This window comes from Marmota marmota, unplaced genomic scaffold (genome assembly GCF_001458135.2).
Source record: "Marmota marmota marmota unplaced genomic scaffold, marMar, whole genome shotgun sequence".
In the NCBI taxonomy this organism is placed as follows: Eukaryota; Metazoa; Chordata; class Mammalia; order Rodentia; family Sciuridae; genus Marmota; species Marmota marmota.
The window spans coordinates 6293373-6314123 of NW_026000283.1; the positions used below are offsets into that span (position 1 = coordinate 6293373).

General features: G+C 35.6%; 1 protein-coding gene across 4 annotated transcripts in view; it reads left to right on the plus strand.

Annotated features, from left to right (window-relative positions):
• Positions 1-20751, plus strand: part of Tenm1 (teneurin transmembrane protein 1) — a 796988-nt gene that overhangs the window by 711654 nt on the left and 64583 nt on the right. For all 4 annotated transcript variants that reach the window (XM_015498499.2, XM_048797132.1, XM_048797133.1 and 1 more), the window contains one exon: positions 9339-9493. In XM_015498499.2, the coding sequence (XP_015353985.1) occupies positions 9339-9493 (155 nt within the window). The remainder of the gene's footprint in view (positions 1-9338; positions 9494-20751) is intronic.

The following is a 20751-nucleotide window of genomic DNA, read 5'->3' on the forward strand; positions in this document are numbered from 1 at the left end:
TATATATATATATAATTCATTTAGGTGGGAAATGCTCTCTTTTAGTTAACCTTCATTTCCCCTATAACCTATATGGTCTAATGCCTGGCTTAACTTTTACATTTATATCACCTACCAGACCACTGACAGCATATGAGTTTCTGGGACCTCCTCTTTAAGTGTGAGCTCATATAATAATAACTAAGTTATTAAACTCCTCACCACATGGGAACTCTCAATACTTCCACCAAATTCATCAACTTTGTGGGGATGAAGCTACAGAATATATTTGAAGAATAATTCCAAAGAAGTCTAGGACATGTACAGAAATACAAAGATACTTAACAATATTTTGCATGGATCCCTTTGACAATCTAACATAACCAATGGACCCTCTTCCTATGACAGTACCCTTAAACAAAACATTTTTCAGGTAATCTCATGAAGTTTCTGAACCTTCTTAAACTAGTCTTATATGGTACTCCTATGTGTAAAGCAATTGGTAGCCTATTTGAACTAAACAATATAGTAAGTGATTAAGAGAACTATCATTGAACTCAGAAAAACATGAACTAGTATGTAACCTAGAGTTAGTTACTTTACTTCTCTGCATTTCCATTTTTTCACCAAAAAAGGAAAATAATATCTACTCTCAAGTCTATTATGAGGATTAAGTAAGAAAATACATGTAAAGAATTCAGCACAGCACCTGAAATATCACAGTACCCTCAGCAAATGGAAATAGTTATCATCTAACAATATTAGTCATACTTCATGAATTTTAAGTGTTGTTTACCTGGATTTCATAGTAGAATCATAAGAAATTGAACGCTTCCTTTAGATTTTAGCGTACACATCACTCAACACAGATATCACTCGCAACCTTAATATCCCCAGCCGTCCCCAAGGCTGCTCCCATAGCACCCTGAACTTGCTCCAAACTAGTGCTTATCCAATGGCTTCGTGCCTGATTATTTGTCCATCCCCCTGACATTTCTGAGCTCCTCAAGGGCAATTTTTATCTGTTTTACATTGTCCTGTACTCCCAGTGTCTATAGCACAGTGCCTGACATATAATAGATTTAGTATAAATTTTAAATAAATTAGTAAGTAAAGGAAAAACATCTTCCTCAGTAAGCTCTTAGAAAGTAGTGGTTGATAGAGGTAGAAGAACTGCTCATACACTTTGCCTTGCAGCAAAGCTGAAGTCTAAAACTTTGAGAGTTGAAGAAGAATACAGACCTTGTCTTTCTCTCAGACAGAATTCTTGATTAACTAGTCCACAAATCTATTGTTCCTTATGACAACTCTGAAGCCTTTTAAAGTATTTTCTGAGTCATCAAGGAAAGGATATTTTAGCCAGTAGAACATTAGTTTGAATGTTTATCATTTTAAATTTGCATTTAAATACTTTAGAAATTACTTTTATTGGTTAAAATATACTTTCACTTTTTCATTAAACAGAATATCTGATTAAATACTTACTTGCCAATCATACAATATTATAATAAGTTTATTAAAGCCTCCTACTGGAAAAATTCTGATCTCATTGTTAACCACTCAGTGAAATCACCTCAGCTGTTCATTAAATTCTTCCTCTTTCGACTCCTAGTTACACACTTGTATCTATAAGCCCTCTGAGTTCTAGAAGCTTCATTTAGTGGTTACTTAACAAGAGAACTTAACAGGCTTATGGTGCGGAAGTAAGTTGGCCCTTTGGATCCCAGTGGGTAATTAAGTTGACACTAGTCAGATCAGTTGGAGAAAATACTATTCTCTCTAGTAGAGTTTCCATATATACCACATATATGATACCAATTTTCAGAGAATTGGAATGCACACGAACAAAGCAAAATATCTCTGACTTAAAAAACACTGTAGGATCAACTGGCTAATGTCAGTTACACAGTTCAGCACTCTCAGTATTGGAGATTGAGCAGACACTATATTGAGCTTGGGACATTCCCTAGAAGTTGATTTTCACCATTTATCTCTGTCTCATAAAATTAAAGAGCAGATTGTTGCAGAAAAAAAAAATCCAGTATTTCAGTTTTGTGGTTGCCAGGGCCATAGATGAAGAGAATTTTATGACTATTTTCCAAAGCTTATATTCTGAAAGAAGCTTCATTTTTCATATAGAAATAATAAAAATGTACATAGCCCCAACAGGTGTAATTTTTTAAAATTAAGTATACAGATGCCTTCTGCCAACATTTGAAATTGGCATTGTGCACAGTCCAAAACTCATCTTTGGTGTTATCTAATTTGGGATTTTACCTACTATTTTCAGGCTATTAAGTTCCACATCTGGACATGTGGTGATCACATCAGCATGCCCCTGTTTCTTTAATATTGATCAGCAGCATCCTCTTCCCCAACAGGTGATAAATTTATTAGTAACTCCCCTGGCTGCCCAAGCTTTAGGCAATTGTCTTCTTAAGAATTACAGCATTTATTCATTGGAGGATAATAAGACAAGGAAGCAAGTCAAATAATTTCACCTGTAATTTGCAGCCATTTCATACAGAGAGATGCTTCACAGAGAAAAGAACCTGCAGCTCAGATATTATATAATGTCCCCTACTTTGCATAAGACATTGTGAATAATTTTTTACAAGATGCACTTTATTTATGAGCAGGTCCCTCCATAGAGGAGCTTGTTAGGGCTTAATGCTGATGAATGGAGACAGCACCATTCACACATCCAGGTTATGGTCTGTCAGTGCTTTCATTATGTGCACTAATTTACAAGGATTTATTTATTTTCTCACAAATGTAAAAATGTGCTCCAAGCTAAACATGCTGCATGGGCGTCTGATCCTGATATTTTCCTTGGTGGGGGTGGATGGGTATGGGGACTCAAGCTGTTGTGTGTTGTTCTTCCCACCTCCACGCCCACCCTTCCAGCATCACTGCCTAAACTTGTAGTAATATCAGAGATATATCTTTTCTTTTTATTATTTATTTATTCTAATTTGTTATACACAATGGCAGAATGTGATTCATTTCGTATTACACATATAGAGCACAATTTTTCAAGTCACTGATTGTACACAAATATTTTCACACCATTCGTGTCTTCATACATGTACTTAGTGTAATGATGTCTAACTCATTCCACCATCATTCCTATCCCCTTGCCCCCTCCCTTCCCCTCCCTCCCCTTTGCCCTATCTAAAGTTCCTCCATTCCTCCCATGCTCACCCCCATCACCATTATGGATCAGCATCCTCACATCAAAGAAAACATTCGGCCTTTGGTTTTTTGGGATTGGCTAACTTTACTTAGCATTATATTCTCCATCTCTATCCATTTACCTGCAAATGCCATGATTTTATTCTCTTTTAATTCTAAATAGTGTTCCACATTGTATGTTAGATGAATGGATAGGGAAACTTTGAGATAGATAGATAGATAGATAGATAGATAGATAGATAGATAGATAGATAGATAGATATACACACATATACATACATACCAAAATTTCCCTATCCATTCATCTAACAAAGGGCATCTGGATTCCACAATTTAGCTATTGTGAATTGTGCTGCTATGAACATTGATATGGCTGTGTCCCTGTAGTATGCAGTTTTTAAGTCCTTTGGGTATAAGCCAAGGAGTGGGATAGCTGGGTCAAATGGTGGTTCCAGTCCAAGTTTTTCAAGGAATCTCCATACTGCTTTCCAGATTGGGTGCACCAATTTGCAATCCCACCAGCAATGTATGAGTGTATATAGACTGTACATTTTTCCCCACATCCTTGCCAACACTTATTGTTGTTTATATTCTTGATAACTGCCATTCTGACTGGAGTGAGATGAAATCTTAGTTTTGATTTGCATTTCTCTAATTGCTAGAGAGGTCAAAAATTTTTCCTATGTTTGTTGATTGATTGTATATCTTCTTTTGAGAAGTGTCTGTTCAGTTCCTTGGCCCATTTATTGATAGGGTTATTTGTTTTTTGTTTTTGTTTTTTTTTTTTTTGGTGTTAAGGTTTTTGAGTGTTCTATATATCCTAGAGATTAGTGCTCTATCTGATGTGCTTGTGGTAAAGATTTGCTCCCATTCTGTAGGTCCTCTATTCACCTCACTGATAGTTGCTTTTGCTAAGAAGCTTTTTAGTTTGAATCCATCCAATTTATTGATTCTTGGTTTTAATTCTTGTGCTATAGGAGTCTTGTTAAGAAAATTGGGGCCTAATCTGACAAGATGGAGATTTGAGCCTACTTTTTATTCCATTAGGCACAAGGTCTCTGTTCTAGTGCCTAAGTCTTTGATCCACTTTGAGTTGATTTTTGGATAGGGTGAGAGATAGAGGTTTAATTTCTTTTTGCTACATATGAATTTCCAGTTTTCCCAGCACCATTTGTCTAAGAGGCTATCTTTTCTCCAGTGCATGTTTTTGGTGCTTTTATCTAATAAAAGATAACTGTAATTATGTGGGTTAGTCTGTGTGTCCTCTATTCTGTACCATTGGTCTACCAGTCTGTTTTGGTGCCAATACCATGCTGGTTTTGTTACTGTTACTCTGTAGTATAGTTTAAGATCTAGAATAGTAATGCCATCAGCTTCACTCTTCTTGCTAAATATTGCCTTGGCTCTTCTGGGTCTCTTATTTTTCCAGATGAATTTCATGATTGCTTTTTCTATTTCTATGAGGAATGTCATTGGGATTTTGATTGGGATTGCATTAAATCTGTATAGTCCTTTTGTCAGTAAGGTCATTTTGACAATATTAATTCTGCCTATCCAAGAACAAGTTAAATCTTTCCATCTTTCTAAAGTCTTCTTTAATTTCTTTTTTAGCATGTTGTAGTTTTCATTGTAAAGGTCTTTTACCTCTTTCATTAAGTTTATTCTCTTTTTTTGAGGCTATTGTAAATGGGATTTTTTTCTAGTTTCTCTTTCAGTGGATTTGTCACCAATGTACATAAATGCCTTTGATTTATGGATGTTGATTTTATATCCTGCGACTTTGCTGAATTCATTTATTAGTTCTAGGAGATTTCTGGTGGAATGTTCTGTGTCTTCTATGTATAGAATCATATAATCTGCAAATAGTGTTAATTTAAGTTCTTCTTTTCCTACCCACATCCTTTTAATTTCTTTCATCTGTCTGATTATTCTGGCTAGAGTTTTAAGAACTATGTTAAATAGAAGTGGTGAAAGAGGGCATTCCTGTCTTGTTCCAATTTTTAGAGGGGTTGCTTTTAATTTTTCTCCATTTAGAATGATGTTGACCTGGGGCTTAGTATAGATAGCCTTTACAATGTTGAGGTATGTTCCTGATATCCCTAGTTTTTCTAGTGTTTGGAATACATCACATCAATAGACTCAAAGATAAAAATCATATGATCATCTCAAGAGATGCAGAGAAAGCATTTGATATATATTTTCTTGCTTGCTTTAAACATGAATACTGGTTAAAACTTTAAACCCTGGAAATTGTTTCCTTAATGCAGATTAAATATTTCCTTATCCAAAAGCTGTGCCTTCAATCATATTTTAAGTGCTAATGAAAACACTGTCAGTAAGCACATCAATGAACATGGCTATTGGTACAAACTATGTCTACAACATTGGGTAACTAGTTTTGGAGATCCAGATACAACTAGATCAAAATATGAAAGTAAACTTAATCTGAAGATCCTGCTAGCCCCAGATGGCTTTATGTTATCTGAAATCACATCCTCACCTCTGAAGAATAAAGCTTAAATATACTGGGTATGTGTTACCTCCTCCCACTCAGTCTAACAAGCAGTAATAGATCAAACTACATCACTATTCCTGGGTTATAGCAATACTCATTATAAGAAGGAAAACCTCTCCAAATAATGGACAAAAATAATTATGTTTTTCCTGCCTGGCATTTCCAATTTGATTTTTATCCCCAGTGAAAATTAAACACCCCTTAAATCCCACCAGCAAAGAGTTTGTAAAACTAGTTTTTTTGGGAAATAGTTTGGATGTTGGATGGTTGCTTGATTGTCTTATAACAGAAGGAATATATGTACATTTAAAATGTGCCCAGGTGCATTTATAAAGCACATATCCCCCAGTTTTCTCAAAGTCCTTGGTACTATTTCTTTTTCAACCCAAAGCCTAAGTATAACCCAATTGAAGTTAACTAAAGAGTCTCAAGGAAAAAGGAGTGTGTTTGGAATTTGGACCATGATAAAATAAGTTGCTACACAAATATATAAAAGGAGAATATTCTACAAACTGTCAGTGGAATAAGCCCTGAAGGCAAATACAGTAGTGAGTATTTAATAAGCCCAGACTTATTTCAAAGGGCACTCATCTGTGGAACTCAGCTGACATGAACAGAGAGAGAAAAGTTCACAGTGTTTAAAACTTCACAAAAGTTAAAGGCAAGAAAACCGTGTATAGTCCAAGATTATTCTTCCTGGGTCATTCCAAATCCTGAACCCTGATGGGGATATTAAGTGTAGTAGTTAAGGTATAGAATTGTCCTTCTCTGTTGTCAGTATAAATATACTGACAGTTACAGTTAGAATCTGAAATGTCCTGCAAAAGTCCCATGTGTTAAAGGTCCTATGTGTTGGTCTTTCACATAGCACTATTGACACATAGTGGAAACTTTAAGAATTGGGAATTATTGGGAGGTCTTCTGGTCATTGAAGTTATGCCCTTGAGTGGGACCTCACTCCTTCCTCTTTTTTTACTTCTAGCTGTAAAGGTCTTCATGAATCCTACCCTCCCACCATGATGAGATACCTCACCACAGGCCCAAAAGCAATGGGGCCAACTAACCATGGGCTACAATTCTGACCTAAGCCAAAATAAACCTATCCTCTCTTTATGTATATTATCTCAGATTTTTTGTTACAATAACAGAAAGCTGATTAATGTATCTCCACAAATACTTTAGTTAAATATACATTCATTTTCTAAACCTTTCATGAACGTGCTTAAATTTTAGAGGATCAGATTCTCTAAGTTTACCACTTTCTAATAAGAGCAACACTTAATTTTATCTTTAATACCTTACTAAAGTTTCAGAGTATTCCTCTTACTCTTGGTTTCAGTATACCTAGAATCTTGGTCCTTTGGCTCTTAAAGGATCTAGCATAGTGGCATTCGCTAAATGTTTAATAAGTGATTCACAATTTCATAAACTTCAAACGCATTTACTGTCACCCTTCTCTAGGCTTGAATCTTAATCCTTCAGTCCTTCCTCTTCTGATGACCAATTTTTAAATTTCACACTTAGTGATATTTAATATAGAGGTCAGTTCATAGAAGATAGTCCTATAGCATAGGCCTGTCCCAAAACAGACCAAATTTTTAGTTAAAATTTTATTGTGCCAAAACACATACAAAAATAAAAGGCAGATGTTCCTCTTGATTCATCCTCAACTGGAATGTTCTGGAGAAGAAATAAATGTTCATGTGCCACTATTGTTTGACCTGCCTCATTCTTAAAAGTCTGCTTATAAACCTTAAAGGTCCTTATTGTCTCTAAAAAATGATAATGGGATTTATTGGTATAGAATTTACTTGTTTGAAAATGCTGATTTTCTTAGAGAATTCACAAAGGCTGATGACTTTATAGGTATTCAGGGGAAGCTGAAATGAATAAGTTTTAATAAGTAAGTTTTATAGATGTTAAGGACTAGTTCTTTATAAGAAAGATAGGATTAATCAAAGCATATGATATATCCAGGTTCTAATATTAACCTCCTGTCAATAAATTTGCTCATGTAAAAATAATTTATTGTGTTTCCAAATTGTCTTAGATGAGTTTATGTTTACCCAGAAAAATTAGTACACGTGTATATATACATGTAAAATCTTATATTAGAAGAAGATGCTTATTTAGCACAGAAATGTCTAACTTTTACATGTGCCCAGTGAGTTTTACCAGATCTCAATAAAGGGGAGATGAAAAATGACAAATTATATACTAGTTTGAAAGTGCAGTAGTCTCCTCCTTATCCACAGTTTTACTTTATACAGTTTCAGTTATCTGTGGTAAAACATGGTTCAAAAATATTAAATGGAAAATGTAATATTAACAATCAAAAGTTTTAAGTTCCACATCATTCTAAGTATCATGTTATAATCTCACACCATCCTGCTCTGTCCAGCTGGAATGTGAATCATCCCTCTGTCCAGAATATCCACACTGTATGTTATCTACTTATCAGTCACTTAGTAACTATTTAGTTATCAGATCAACTTTTGGAGTATCACAGCATTTGTGTTCAAGTAACCCTGATGTAGAAACCTAATGCTATGTTACAATGCTTACTTACATCATTCACTTCACTTCAACTCATTATATAGGCATTGTATCATTTACATCATCACAAGAAGAATGCCTGTTGGGAAAGAGTAAGTACAGTGCAATAAGATACTTTGAGAGAGATCACATTCACATAACTTTTGTTGCAGTATACTATTATAATTATTCCCTTTTCATTAAATTGTTGCAGTTAATCTCTTACTATGCCTAATTTATAAATTAAACTTTAACCCAGTTTGTTAAGGACTGCCTAGGTTTTAAAACTGAGCCCTGCCTTAGTCCTGGCAAAACAGAGAAGTTGATTAGTTAGGTAATGCAGATCATGTTTTTCCTATTTTACCAAAGAGGAGGTTGAAATTTGGAGACAATAACTCAAAATAACATATCAGTTGTAAGTGGTATATTCAATATTAGAACCCAAGCCTTCTAACTGCTATTATACTTTCCAAGAAATAAGACTGTAATTAACACAGTGTGCAAAAACTACTGTGAAATTTTTATTGACTTATTTTTTCTAGAAGCTTAGCCATTCCCTGTGTAATGCCATAATTTTGCTCTCCAACCCCCTCTTAATAGATAATATAGAGGGGAAAAACTCAAGCCAGTCTATCAGAATTATTACAAACCCCCTGTTAACTGAGTATGAATTGATAAAAATAATTCTAATATTTTTAAAGACAGTTACTTTCTAATATAACCATGAAATAAGTAGTGGCTTAGTATGCATACCCAAGAAGAAATGTAACATATAATGCCTCTCCTGGCTTTTTCCATTTATTTTAAAGAGAATATTTTTCTGCTTGTGGAGGAAAGCAAGTATCAGGGTGATGAAAATGTAAACTGGATACAACAAAATGTTTAGACCTGGCTTTATCTCTTTATGTTATTTTTATTGTTTCTTTTTAAAATACAAAGTATGGAGTGTGTGTCCCAACAAGCCTCTCCCATTACTGTCCTGTATATGCTGAGCAAAATTGAATCCATATGTCTTTAAAATGCCTTCCCATTTCTATGGCTTCTTTCAAAATACTGATCATAGTACAAATATGACCCACCAGACTACTAATGCTCATTTGCTCTTTCCCAACAGGCATCACAGTTGATAAGCATGGATTCATTTACTTTGTGGATGGGACTATGATTCGGAGAATTGATGAGAATGCTGTGATCACAACTGTAATCGGCTCAAACGGTCTGACTTCCACACAGCCACTGAGCTGTGACTCAGGAATGGACATCACTCAGGTAGGCACCACTGGTTTTCAAGTGTTATCACTCTTTGGCATCATGGAAATGGATAACAATTTTCTCATACAGAAATTAGGTAGAAAGGAAGCCTGGTATATTTGTTATAATGCCAGATAGCAGAAGTTGCTGTTTATATGTTACTTTTTGCCTCCTCAGAAAAACTTAGTTGGGAGAAAATGGTAATGCTAGGTGGAATGTTGACATAACAAAGTCTCCCAAATTGGAATCAATTAGAGGATAAAGGCCAATCTTGTTTACTGAACAAGATATATAATTTTATTGTTTTTAAATGAAACAATAGCTCAAATTTGGAAAAGTAGTGACTACAAAATGTCTTTAAAATATTTTTGATGAATATGAGCATGATTTGTTGTTCACATGTGTATAAACACCTAGGATGTTCTAAAGTTTACTTGAATAAAAGCAGTATCCTCTGAGTTCTGTTTTATATTTGTTTAGCAAAATTTTTTAGCCAATAAGAAAAAATTGAGTGTAAAAAAATTGAGTCCCAAATTCTGATATTATCACCATTATGTATATATGGGGACACTATGGAACATACCACATTGTCCCAGCACTGTGTGGATGCTTAGTCTGCACACACAAGAGGTTGGTATGTGAAATAAAGGAAATAGACTAGATGATCCTCAGAGGGACTTACATTGTTCTAACATTTCATAAATCTGTAACTCTGCTAAAGTAGATTATTAGAGAATCTTTTCAAAGGAATTAGAGTAGATATTGAGAGTTTGGGGATTGGTTAGTGTCTCAGAGAGGATGGTTTGGCTGCAAATAATAAAACACTTGCCTGAAAGTAGTTTAAACAATAAGGTTTCATTATCTCACATAATAATATGACTAAAGACACTAGTAGATTTCCTTCTTGTGTCACATTGGCCAGAATTCAGTCATATGCCCTTTGCTTTCACTAGTCACTGACAAAGGGGAAATAGGATTTTTGTAGTGGATTAAGATCTTCTAGTACTGGGAAACATTCCTTATGTGTATTGTTGTGTGATTCTTGAACCAGTATCAGTGTTCTGTTAAGCAAGGAGTTTTAAGGTTGCTGTTGCATAGGCAACTAGTGGTGTCCTCCACAGTTAGGATATTCCTGTTGCTCCATTGTCATATCACCTGAAACCTAGGATAAGAAGGAAAAATAAAATGAATGCATCATTCAGAAACCTTACTTTAGTCATTAGTTCTAATATCTCCTCCCACCTATACCCAGCATGACTAATCTATAAAACACTAGAGATGTGCCTATTAGGGGTTTCTTATTCTGTGTATGCCGCCTGCCTCATCCCAGAAACTCAGAAAATAGTCAAATATTGTCAATAATAAAATGGGGAGTTGGAAAACAAACAAAATTAACAAATCATTCTTAATACAGATATGAGTGGATCAGACTGTCACGTCCTAGAATAGTCTCAAGTTTTCTGTGATTCAAATCCTGCAGAAGGCAAAGAAAAGGAGCTTTATTTATGACAATAAAGAAGGGCATGAATATATTGGGGGGAGGGGGGAAAAGATGCATATATATGAATCACTTGTGGGGTGTTTTTAACTTAAAATATGACGCTTTGTACTGTGATCAGTCAACTCTAAACAACTTATCTGTTTCTGTGTGCAAAAGTTATGCTAAAAAGAGAATCCTTTGGCTAAATAGAGCGAACATGATCCTCATCACCATAAAAACTACCTCATCTCTTTTGGTTTGAGATGTAGACTATATGTTCTTTGAATATGTGTAGTAAGTACTCAGCAGACATAGTTAACATATATGCCTGTACCAAAAGAACACTGTGCTGAAAAAAATATGGAGTAGTCAGAGATGAAACTAAGGTGGTTTGCATGGGTGAAATGGTGAAGGACCTTATAAGCATGATAGAGTTGTGATTTTATCCAGTGGACAATGGGAAGCCAAAAACATCATTAAGCAGGGAAATTAATTTTTAAAAGATAATTCTAGATATAATATGGAGAATAAAATAAGCAAATCAGTGCTAGAGGCAGGGAGATCACTTAAAAGACAATTGAAGTAATGAGTGTGATGGGAATGAAACATATCAATGTAGCAATGATTAGGACCTTTTGAAAAAATGCCATACAAATTAAGTTGCTTTCCACTGCTTTTTGAATGTTCAGCTGATACTTCTTTGGAATACAACTCTATGGTGAGACTATGATGCTGCTCAGGGTTATGACATTACATAGGCAAGCAAGGGTAATGGCTGAGTTTAAAGGATCACAGTTTTGGCTGAGGAAACTATACAGATTCTTGAAATGTTGAAACTAAAATCAAAGAAGTTTTTTTTTTAATTGTAGATGGACACAATATCTTCATTTATTTATTTTTATGTGGTGCTGAGGATCGAACCCAGTGCCTTGCATGTGCGAGGCAAGCACTCTACCACTGAGCCACAGCCCCAGCACCCTCAAAGAAGTTTTGACGGACTTAATTTCAGACTTAAAAAAGCACACAGGTGGTAGTATCATTCACTCAGAGAATACAAGAGAAGAAGGTTTGAGCAAGGGTTGGAAGATGGGTTCTACCGGGGACATGTTGAATTTGAGGTGCCTTTTTGGCATCCACGTAAAAATACCTGGATGTAGATCTAAATCTCAAGGTCTGAAATGCAAACTAGATTTGTCATTAATGTTTTACATATAGCTATGGCAAATAGGGAAGTGGACAAGTCCTCCTAGGGAGGGTACATAACATAAAAAGAAGAGAAGGATTAGCTGGGTGCAGTGACACATGCTTGTAATCCCAGCAGCTCAGGAGGCTGAGGCACAAGGATCACCAGAGGTTTGAAGCCACTCCCAGCAATTTAGCAAGACTGTAAGCAACCTAGTGAGAGCTTTACTCAAAAAAAAAAAAAAAGTCTAGGGATGTGGCTCAGTGGTTAAGTGCTCCTGCATTCGTAACCTGTCAAGTTAGAGGGAAACCAAAAATTTTTGTGGACAAAAAAGCCAGGCAAAGCAAGATTTTCAAGGTCACTATCAGATGCTGCTTAGAAGTCATGGAAAATATGGTGTTTTTTTTTTTTTTTCTAGAAGCCATTTGGTTTTACACCATTAGGGACTGTAATTAGAGTACCTTTTGTAGAGTACTAATTAATGGGAGCTGGAGTGATAGGATGAGAAGTGAGGAAATAGATAAAGTGAAAACAGATCACTTCTTTTGAGTTGTTTGCCTGGGAAGGGTAGTCTTTGGCTTTGAAAGAAATCAGAGCTCCCAGGTGGAGCACAAATGGACAAAAGCTGGAGAACACTGAATGAAATCCTATGGGTGAGTGGATAGTGTTTGCCAGGGGGAGGCTTGTGTGTGGCACAGCTACCTAGATGCTCAGCCATTATGGCCAAAGCTTCCTGTCTGTTTAGACAACCGTGGCATGTTGGCGACCGATGTTTCCCATGACTGTACTTAAGAACTGGGGCTATCTTCAATTTGAAAGAAGAAAGCTGAGTAGAGAGCTTCACAACACCTTCCAAGAGCAAAGGCCCAGTTGTTTATAGAGTATTTACAGTGATCCAGCTGAGCTTACGCAGCGTTCAGTTTCATATTTCAGTAAATCAAAATATATTGATGGATGAGGGCAGAGACAAATGTCTAAATGAGAGTGCATGGTTTTTGCTGACAGGAACAGACAATGAAGAAAATAGAGGCCTGTGATGCAGCATGAAGATTTTGAATCAGACTTTAAGAAGAGCTTACTGTTTTCTGAGACTGTGTGGTAGCACCATATATTATCAAAATATTCTGTAGAGTTCCTGCTTCTTGGAACTTTTCATGCAAAAGTTGGATAGCAATAATCTATAAATGCTTGGCATCCAGGACTTTCTGGAGTCAGGAAGATGAACCAACTAGTCTCACTTCATGAAGCCTTCTCTACAGAAGTATAACCATGTTCCTAAAGTTCCTTCTTACCTTCCCATCATTTTGAAACCAAAAAGTCACCAACAAGGAAAGTCTTATCCATGCCAGTATAATATTTGTGGAGGTTAGGAAATCATGCAACAAAATGGTCCTCTTTCTCATATTTATTTTGTCTTCTGCACTTTCTGAGACCAACTAGAGCCTCAGAAAGAAGCAATCCTCCATAGCCTGTCCTAATCTTCAGCAAATCTTGATGTCCTTTAGTAGTTCAAAGAATAACTTCTGTCACTTATTGAGAGCCTACTATAGGCCAGGAACTATGCTGAGCATCTTACTCATATTGCTGAATTTTATCTCAAACACCCAACCACCCTTGAACTAGTATATATTGTGCTGCGATCATGGAGTTAGTCAGTGATACAAGCAAAATTTGAGCACAAGCTTTCTGACCTCAAGCATGCATTTTTCCAGCTTCCATATTTTCAATGACAATTGGAGTGGACCAAATGTCATTGTATTTAGCTGAGTGAAAAATGGTGCTTGGTTGAGGAATATGCTGTTTATTCACAGAATGTGTGTTTAGTGGCACTTAGGAAATAGTTTAATAAAATCTAATCATCTCAAGAAATGAAATTTGCTTTGACAATAAAATCAGCCATTTGTTCAAATCAATATCTTTTCTTTTTTATTTACTGAAATATGAAACTGAACTCACAGTATAAACTCTGCAGCATAACTTCCCTTTCTAAGCACTGCTATAAACAACCAGGCCTTTCACTTCTGGAGATGAGTTGATTATAAAGAGATTGGCTCTTTATTTCCGTTGTTGCGTTTGAATCTTTCTGCTCTGTAATTCCATCTTATGCCTGACTAGAATGGAATTGGGAATTACACCAAGTCTCTTGGAATGATGGCAAATCTGAACACTGGATTTGCTTCTTGAAGCCACCCTAATGCCCATTCAAAAATCAGCCTAATAGCAAATACGCAAGCAACATGGATCTTTTGCATGCACAGATAATCCTGTTGACCCGCTTCCCATAAGGTGCCCACTTTGATTTATTTGTCTGGAGAGCCCAATACATAATCAAGCCTACACAAATGCTTCTTGGATGATCTGTATACTCCTCACTGGTTCCCAATAGTACCCATTTCTCAGATGGGCCTAATGAAGGGCAGGAGGATCATCCGTGTTTAAGAAGGAAGGAAGGTAATTGGTTCTTCCGAGGAAGAAACTATCCTAATACATTTAGTCTATCAAGCTAGTCTACTAGGAATCCTGCTCCTATCCCCAGTTGTTTCATGCTGGACTCCCCTCCTGAATATTTTCACCATATGGAAACCATCCAGCTTCTTTTCATGTGCTTTTTGTGATAAGGAACTTACTACCTTCCCCCAAGCAGTTCATTCCATCTTTGAATTTTTCTGATTGATAGAAAGTTCTTCTGGGATCCCTTTAACTATAATGTTTTGTTCCTTTAACTTTTGCCACCTAGTCTTACTGCAACTCTTCAGACTATAGTTATAAATTTAATCTTTTTTCCTATTAAATTCATATACCAGTGAATCAAGTACTATAGTGGATACTTTCATACATATTTTCTTATTTAATTCTCCTGACAATCCTCCAAGATAGATATTATATTCCCCCATTTTTAATAACTGTGAAGAAAGATTCAGGAGAATTGAATAATTTGGTCAAGACCATACAACCAATAAAATGGACAGTGTTGGAATTTGAACCTTTTCAATCTGATGCCAAAATCCACATTATTTTCATCAAACTATCAAACTGCATCCTCCACAATCAAATCCCAAATTAATTTAACTGTGTCTCACTTGGCATGGTTTTGAGTTCCTTCATCACTCTCCTCACTCATATCTGGACATATTTCCATTTACCCATATCTCTTTGAAAGTGTGGCTTCTAGAAATGAATAAAGTAATCCAAGTGTGCTCTGACTACTTGGAAGTAGAATGGAGACTATCACAACTCTCTACATCCTCTGTTTCTATTCCTTTTTCCCAGTACTTTTCAATAGTATTTTAGACACAGAATATTTACTTCAAACAAAATAGGTGCCAATTTATTAAAAAGATTAAAAACAGCAAATTCAAATAAATTCTCTATTCAGGCTTACTCTCATTCAACGGTAGTTCTTATGACGACTCCCAAGTCACTTTTGCAAAATGCTAAAAAGAGTACAGGTTAAAAAACCATAGCTAACATTTATTTGGTTTTTTTCACAACTATATCACACTTTTGGTATATGATATAATTGCTGTGAACTAAAAATTCATTTTTCTCATCCCTATGTCCTCATCTTGTACTTGCACAGTTGGTTATCTGCATAAAACAACAGGGTCTATTAATAGTATGCCTCCAATTCCATGTCATCTGATTAAGTGCATTTTGTTTTTATATTTTTCTGCTATTATCCAATATTTCTACCATCCTTCCCAGCCTTGTGTCACCTATAGGCTTGATGAATGTCTTTTATGTCTTCATTCATGATAAAATTGATAAGTAGATGAGCCTAAATATAATTGTAGCATCACTGGACCCGTTATCTGTTAGATTATGGACCCATCTATCTGAACTATCACTCATGGCCTCTGATTCATAGTAGATCATGATGAGCCTTTTTTAAAAAATGAAACAAAAAATCAGAATGTGTTATGTGTAATAAGGGTAAACATTATTTCATGTTTTTATTTTAACTGAATAATAGTGTAAAAAATAATTCTGAGTGAGGGTCACAACCAAAACAGGTCTGAAAGCTATTCTCACTGATTATTTCCCCAACTTATCTGCAAAGGTGTCATGCAACTCAGATTCCTTACCACATTGGTAACTGTTTAAAAGGAAATAAGAACTACTTGACAAAAATCTGTTTCCAGTCATATTAGCTATCAACACCACTTTCTCTTCTAAGAACTGTACATCAACTGTTCAATAACACATTTGAGAATCTTTTCCAAATCAAGTTCCCTCTATGCAGTTTGTGGGACATAAGTGATTCTACTTGAAGTCAGATCCATGTTCCTCTGATCTTTCATCACGTCTTTGATTGCCCACTACTTCATAATAATCAAAACACACACACACACACACACACACACACACACCTGATTCTTAAATCCAATTTGTAAGTTTTATGAGGTAAATCTTCTTGGAAAAAATTATTCAAACTCAGTTAAAATTCTGTCACCAATCTTGGTGTTTAGTAACTTTGAATCAATATTCTTTGTGGTATTTTTCCTTAACAGAGAAAACAATACCTTCCCTTTCTCTCTCATCCATCAGCATTATACCACCTGCCCCAAGCAGCAGACCTGTGCCTTCCCTGGTTGTCTTCTACTCTCTATATAACAGAAAAATCCATTTCTATTGTCCTTAGAATTTTTTGCAAGCTTCAACTAAACTAACCACAACTGGATAGAAGGGGAAATATAAAGCCTCCTTTTCAAAATCTACATGTCAATTTGACTTTATACAACTAGATTCAGCACTTTCTGTTGTTTTCAAAAAATATATATAATAATATCCAAGCATGAAAAGTCACAGCAATCTGGGAAGAAAAAAAGAAAAGAAACAGTAGTTTAAAGGGAGAAAAAGCACCTTCTTTTCTCCTTCTTAAACTCTTGCCTAATGTTTCTCATTGTCTCTCTCTCTCCCCTGCCAGCCCTTTCATGTCTATAGAATGTCCTCCATCACCCTGAGTGATATGGATGATATTGAAACTCAAGTTTTTCAAGGATTACTTGCCTTTCTTTGTGCACTTCCATCACTCTCCCATGTGCACACTAAAAGAGAACAGAATTAGATCTTTCAAATGGAGGCCCATTATAAGTGAAATTCCCTGCAGGGACAGACTTCTGAGTTTTGTGAAGCTCTGTAGGGAATCAAGAAAATCTGAATTATAATAAGTTTGCTTGAATAAAGGGATCTCCCAGGGGAAAAAAGAAAGTTTATTTTAAAAGTTCTTGGCACTAGAGATGAAAATCTCACCACCTCCACCCCTACCACACCCTCTCAATGCTTCAGTGACTATGGAGCCAATCTCACTGTCAACACAAAGGAAAAGTCTCTGGTCATACTCCAGATAATTCAGGTACAGATATATAGGTAAAAGGAAAGAGTAAGTTTCAAGACAACACCTAGACTAGGAAGATGAAACCAAGGTATGTGAAATATCTAAATATCTGGAAACACATCTCTTAGGGGCCAGCAATACCAGTGGACAACAGGCTCAGCTTCATGGGAGAAAAGGAGAGATGACAAAAAGGATAAGAGAACGGAGTAGAGAGAGCATAAAACAGAAGATTAATGAGACCCAGGGAGTAGCAGAATGGAACCAAAATAGTTATTCCATAGCCCTTGTGCCAAACTGCACTTAATTCCATCCTAATCAGTCATGGTTTGTTTAACCAACTAAACCAACCATCTTCATAGTAACTATCAAATAATGGATGAGATGCCATTAAGTCATAACAACCAAACTTCCAATGGATTTTCGTATTTTTTTCCACTATTCTCATACCTGGACAACATCAATAGTACAGCAATATAACTGCTTAGCAATTCGTTATTGCAATAGTCCAAACATATGCATCTTAAATCAGCAAAGTTCAGCTCTATTCATTTGTGCCGCACACACTCAGCCAAAACACATATGAACGAACTTTCTTTTTTGAAAGGTGCTTGCAACTGTAAATTGTTGAACTGAAACAAGGGACCATATGGCATTACATATAACCTTGACTTTTATGTGTTCATTTGCCACACCCGGTAGATGGGCATGTGAAAGGGAAGTGGCACAAACCTCAATCTACACAGCAATCAAATCATCCTGTCACAGAGTATAAGATGGCAGTGTTGTTTAGATTCTGATTTGATAGTATCACCAAAAACCATTTGGAAAGTTTTCCTTCAAAGTTCCTAGTGGCTTTCCATGTTACTTGCCTTTAAATGAAAGATATGTTAGGTATTATTGCTAAAAATTGCATAATGTCAAATAACATTTAACACTTTCAGTTGTCATTTCTGTATTTTAGTAAAAGAGCACTCCTTTTTCATTTATTCTGTTCTCATCTGAAATTTAGTAATACAGAAAAAAAATTCAATCATTTTTGTCTACGTCCTGACCTAGAAGAGAGTTCTCTGGAATTTTAGATTCAGCAATACTCTTGGAAAACTGACACTAGAATTTTATAGCTGGCTAATTATTCTTCCTTATGAAGGCTAATTCGATAAATTACCCAATTGTTGATTAAGTGGCCTCTCTTTTTTAATGTGAAAGCACTTGGAAAAGTATGAAGTGCTTTACAAATATAAGGGATGATGTAAGATGCTAATTGGCATCTTCAGGAAATATTTTCTGTTGATTCATCATACACTTGCTAAAATGGGAGGACACAAGAACAAAATAAGTCTGCAAGGTGGTTATTCTGATTTTGTAATATCTGTCGCTGTCAGTCTCCAATTTAAATGCATTCATGGATAATGTTATTTATTGCTCATGCAGCCCAGACCTAGTCTCTTGGCTCTGTCAAATGCAGAAAAAGCACCTTCTGTAACTGCAAAGGAGAGCCAAACCTTTCTCTAATTCTTTAATAGAGGATACAAGAGACAAAGTCAGGTCTTGAAGGTAGACACTCCTTCATAATTGTATCAATACAGAAAGTTACTAAGCATAGTAGTTGGGAACAGAGACTGCCTGGGTTTGAATCCTAGATCTACACTCATCATGTGCTTCTCAGGGACAAATTCTTTATTTATTATGGCGATGATAATGTTACCTTCCCCATACTGAGGTTGTGAAAATTCAATGAAACAATGTGTATAAACCACTTAGCAAAGTGTTTGGCTGTAAGTGCTCAATAAATCATTATTACTACTACTAGTATTTGTCCTTCTGCTCTCAAAACAGAGTTAAACTGATAAGTTACAAAACTGGGATAAAAAGGACCAGAAGAAATTTGGAACTGATAAATTATGTAATCTTCCCTTCTGTCCTTTTCACAGAGGTGTACCTTTTGCAGATAGCTAAAATCTATAAATGTGTTTGATGGGTTATAGCAAACATACTCCAGAGACTAGTCTTAACCTATTTGACCTTCACAGAATGTTTTATCTGCCTTGTGCTGATGTGAAGTTCTATGTAGATCACTTAATGAATGCTCGCAATTGTCATTGAATCGTGCCACAAATCCTTCATTTTTTTCTACTTTAAGAAGTAATATGATGATTATAGAGTTAATGCTGGAATGCAGTGTGAGTTTCATATGTCTGTGAATTTGAGATTTTAGATCATCTTCCATCTCTTTGAAATCAAGAGGTAAAGAGCAACTTATGCAGTGAGTAGCCTGCAGCCATTCTAGGTGGGTCAATTTCACAAAAAATAAATAAATAAATATTAGATTAGATAATAAAGAAGTCAGTTTATTTAGGTCAATATGAAAAATATGACTCTCTCAAGAGAAAACAAAAAGGCTCCCAGCTTAGTATAAAACCAAAAGGAAAGAAGTTGTGAAGCTGATGTATCATAAGAAGAAAGCAGTGTCCTAGGATTTTTGAAGCAATTTAGTCTACGAGTTCCTTCATCTATCCAATGACTCTTCTGTTTTAATCAAGATATTCAGGGGGCTTGGGATATAGCTCAGTTGGTAGAGTGCTTGCCTCGTATACACAAGGCCCTGGGTTCAATCCACAGCACCACAAAAAAAAAAAAAAAAAAAAAAAAAAGATATTCGGGTTCCAAGCATGTCTATCAGTTTTAAAAATTTTTAATACATAAAAAAACAAAGTAAACAAACTGATAAACTAGGAGAAATGTCACAATAAGATCATCCAGAATTCCTTTAAATATTGTTTCCTTTCTCCACATTCACTTAAACTCTTTTTTAACTGCACTTTTTAGGCCAGCATCTCTAGGTAAAATCACAATCAGTAAAATCTAATATAATAAACTTTGATCAGAGATATTTGCTTTGTTTCCTCCAAAATGACAACTCAGGTTGTTTATATAAGAAGTAGAGGACAACAGGCCAACATCTTCAATTCCAGCATGTCCAAATTCTGCTGAAATGTCTGCACAGAAGCAAATAGTCAGAGTTGTCAGGGGCTTTAAAATAAAAGTCAAGTACCGTGCTCAATGCTATATCGAAAACGTAATTTATCACATAAATAAAACTCCCTCAGCAGTGTCCTCTTTTCACACAAAGGACAATGGCACGTTAGTTCTTATTAAAACTATTAAGCACCAGAGGAAAAGCATCTTCAAAGTTCAGGAAGAGTCACAAGATGCAAAGCTTGCAAACTACTTTTGAGCCACTCAGTCTTCCACACATTTTGCTTGGCATGCTCCAT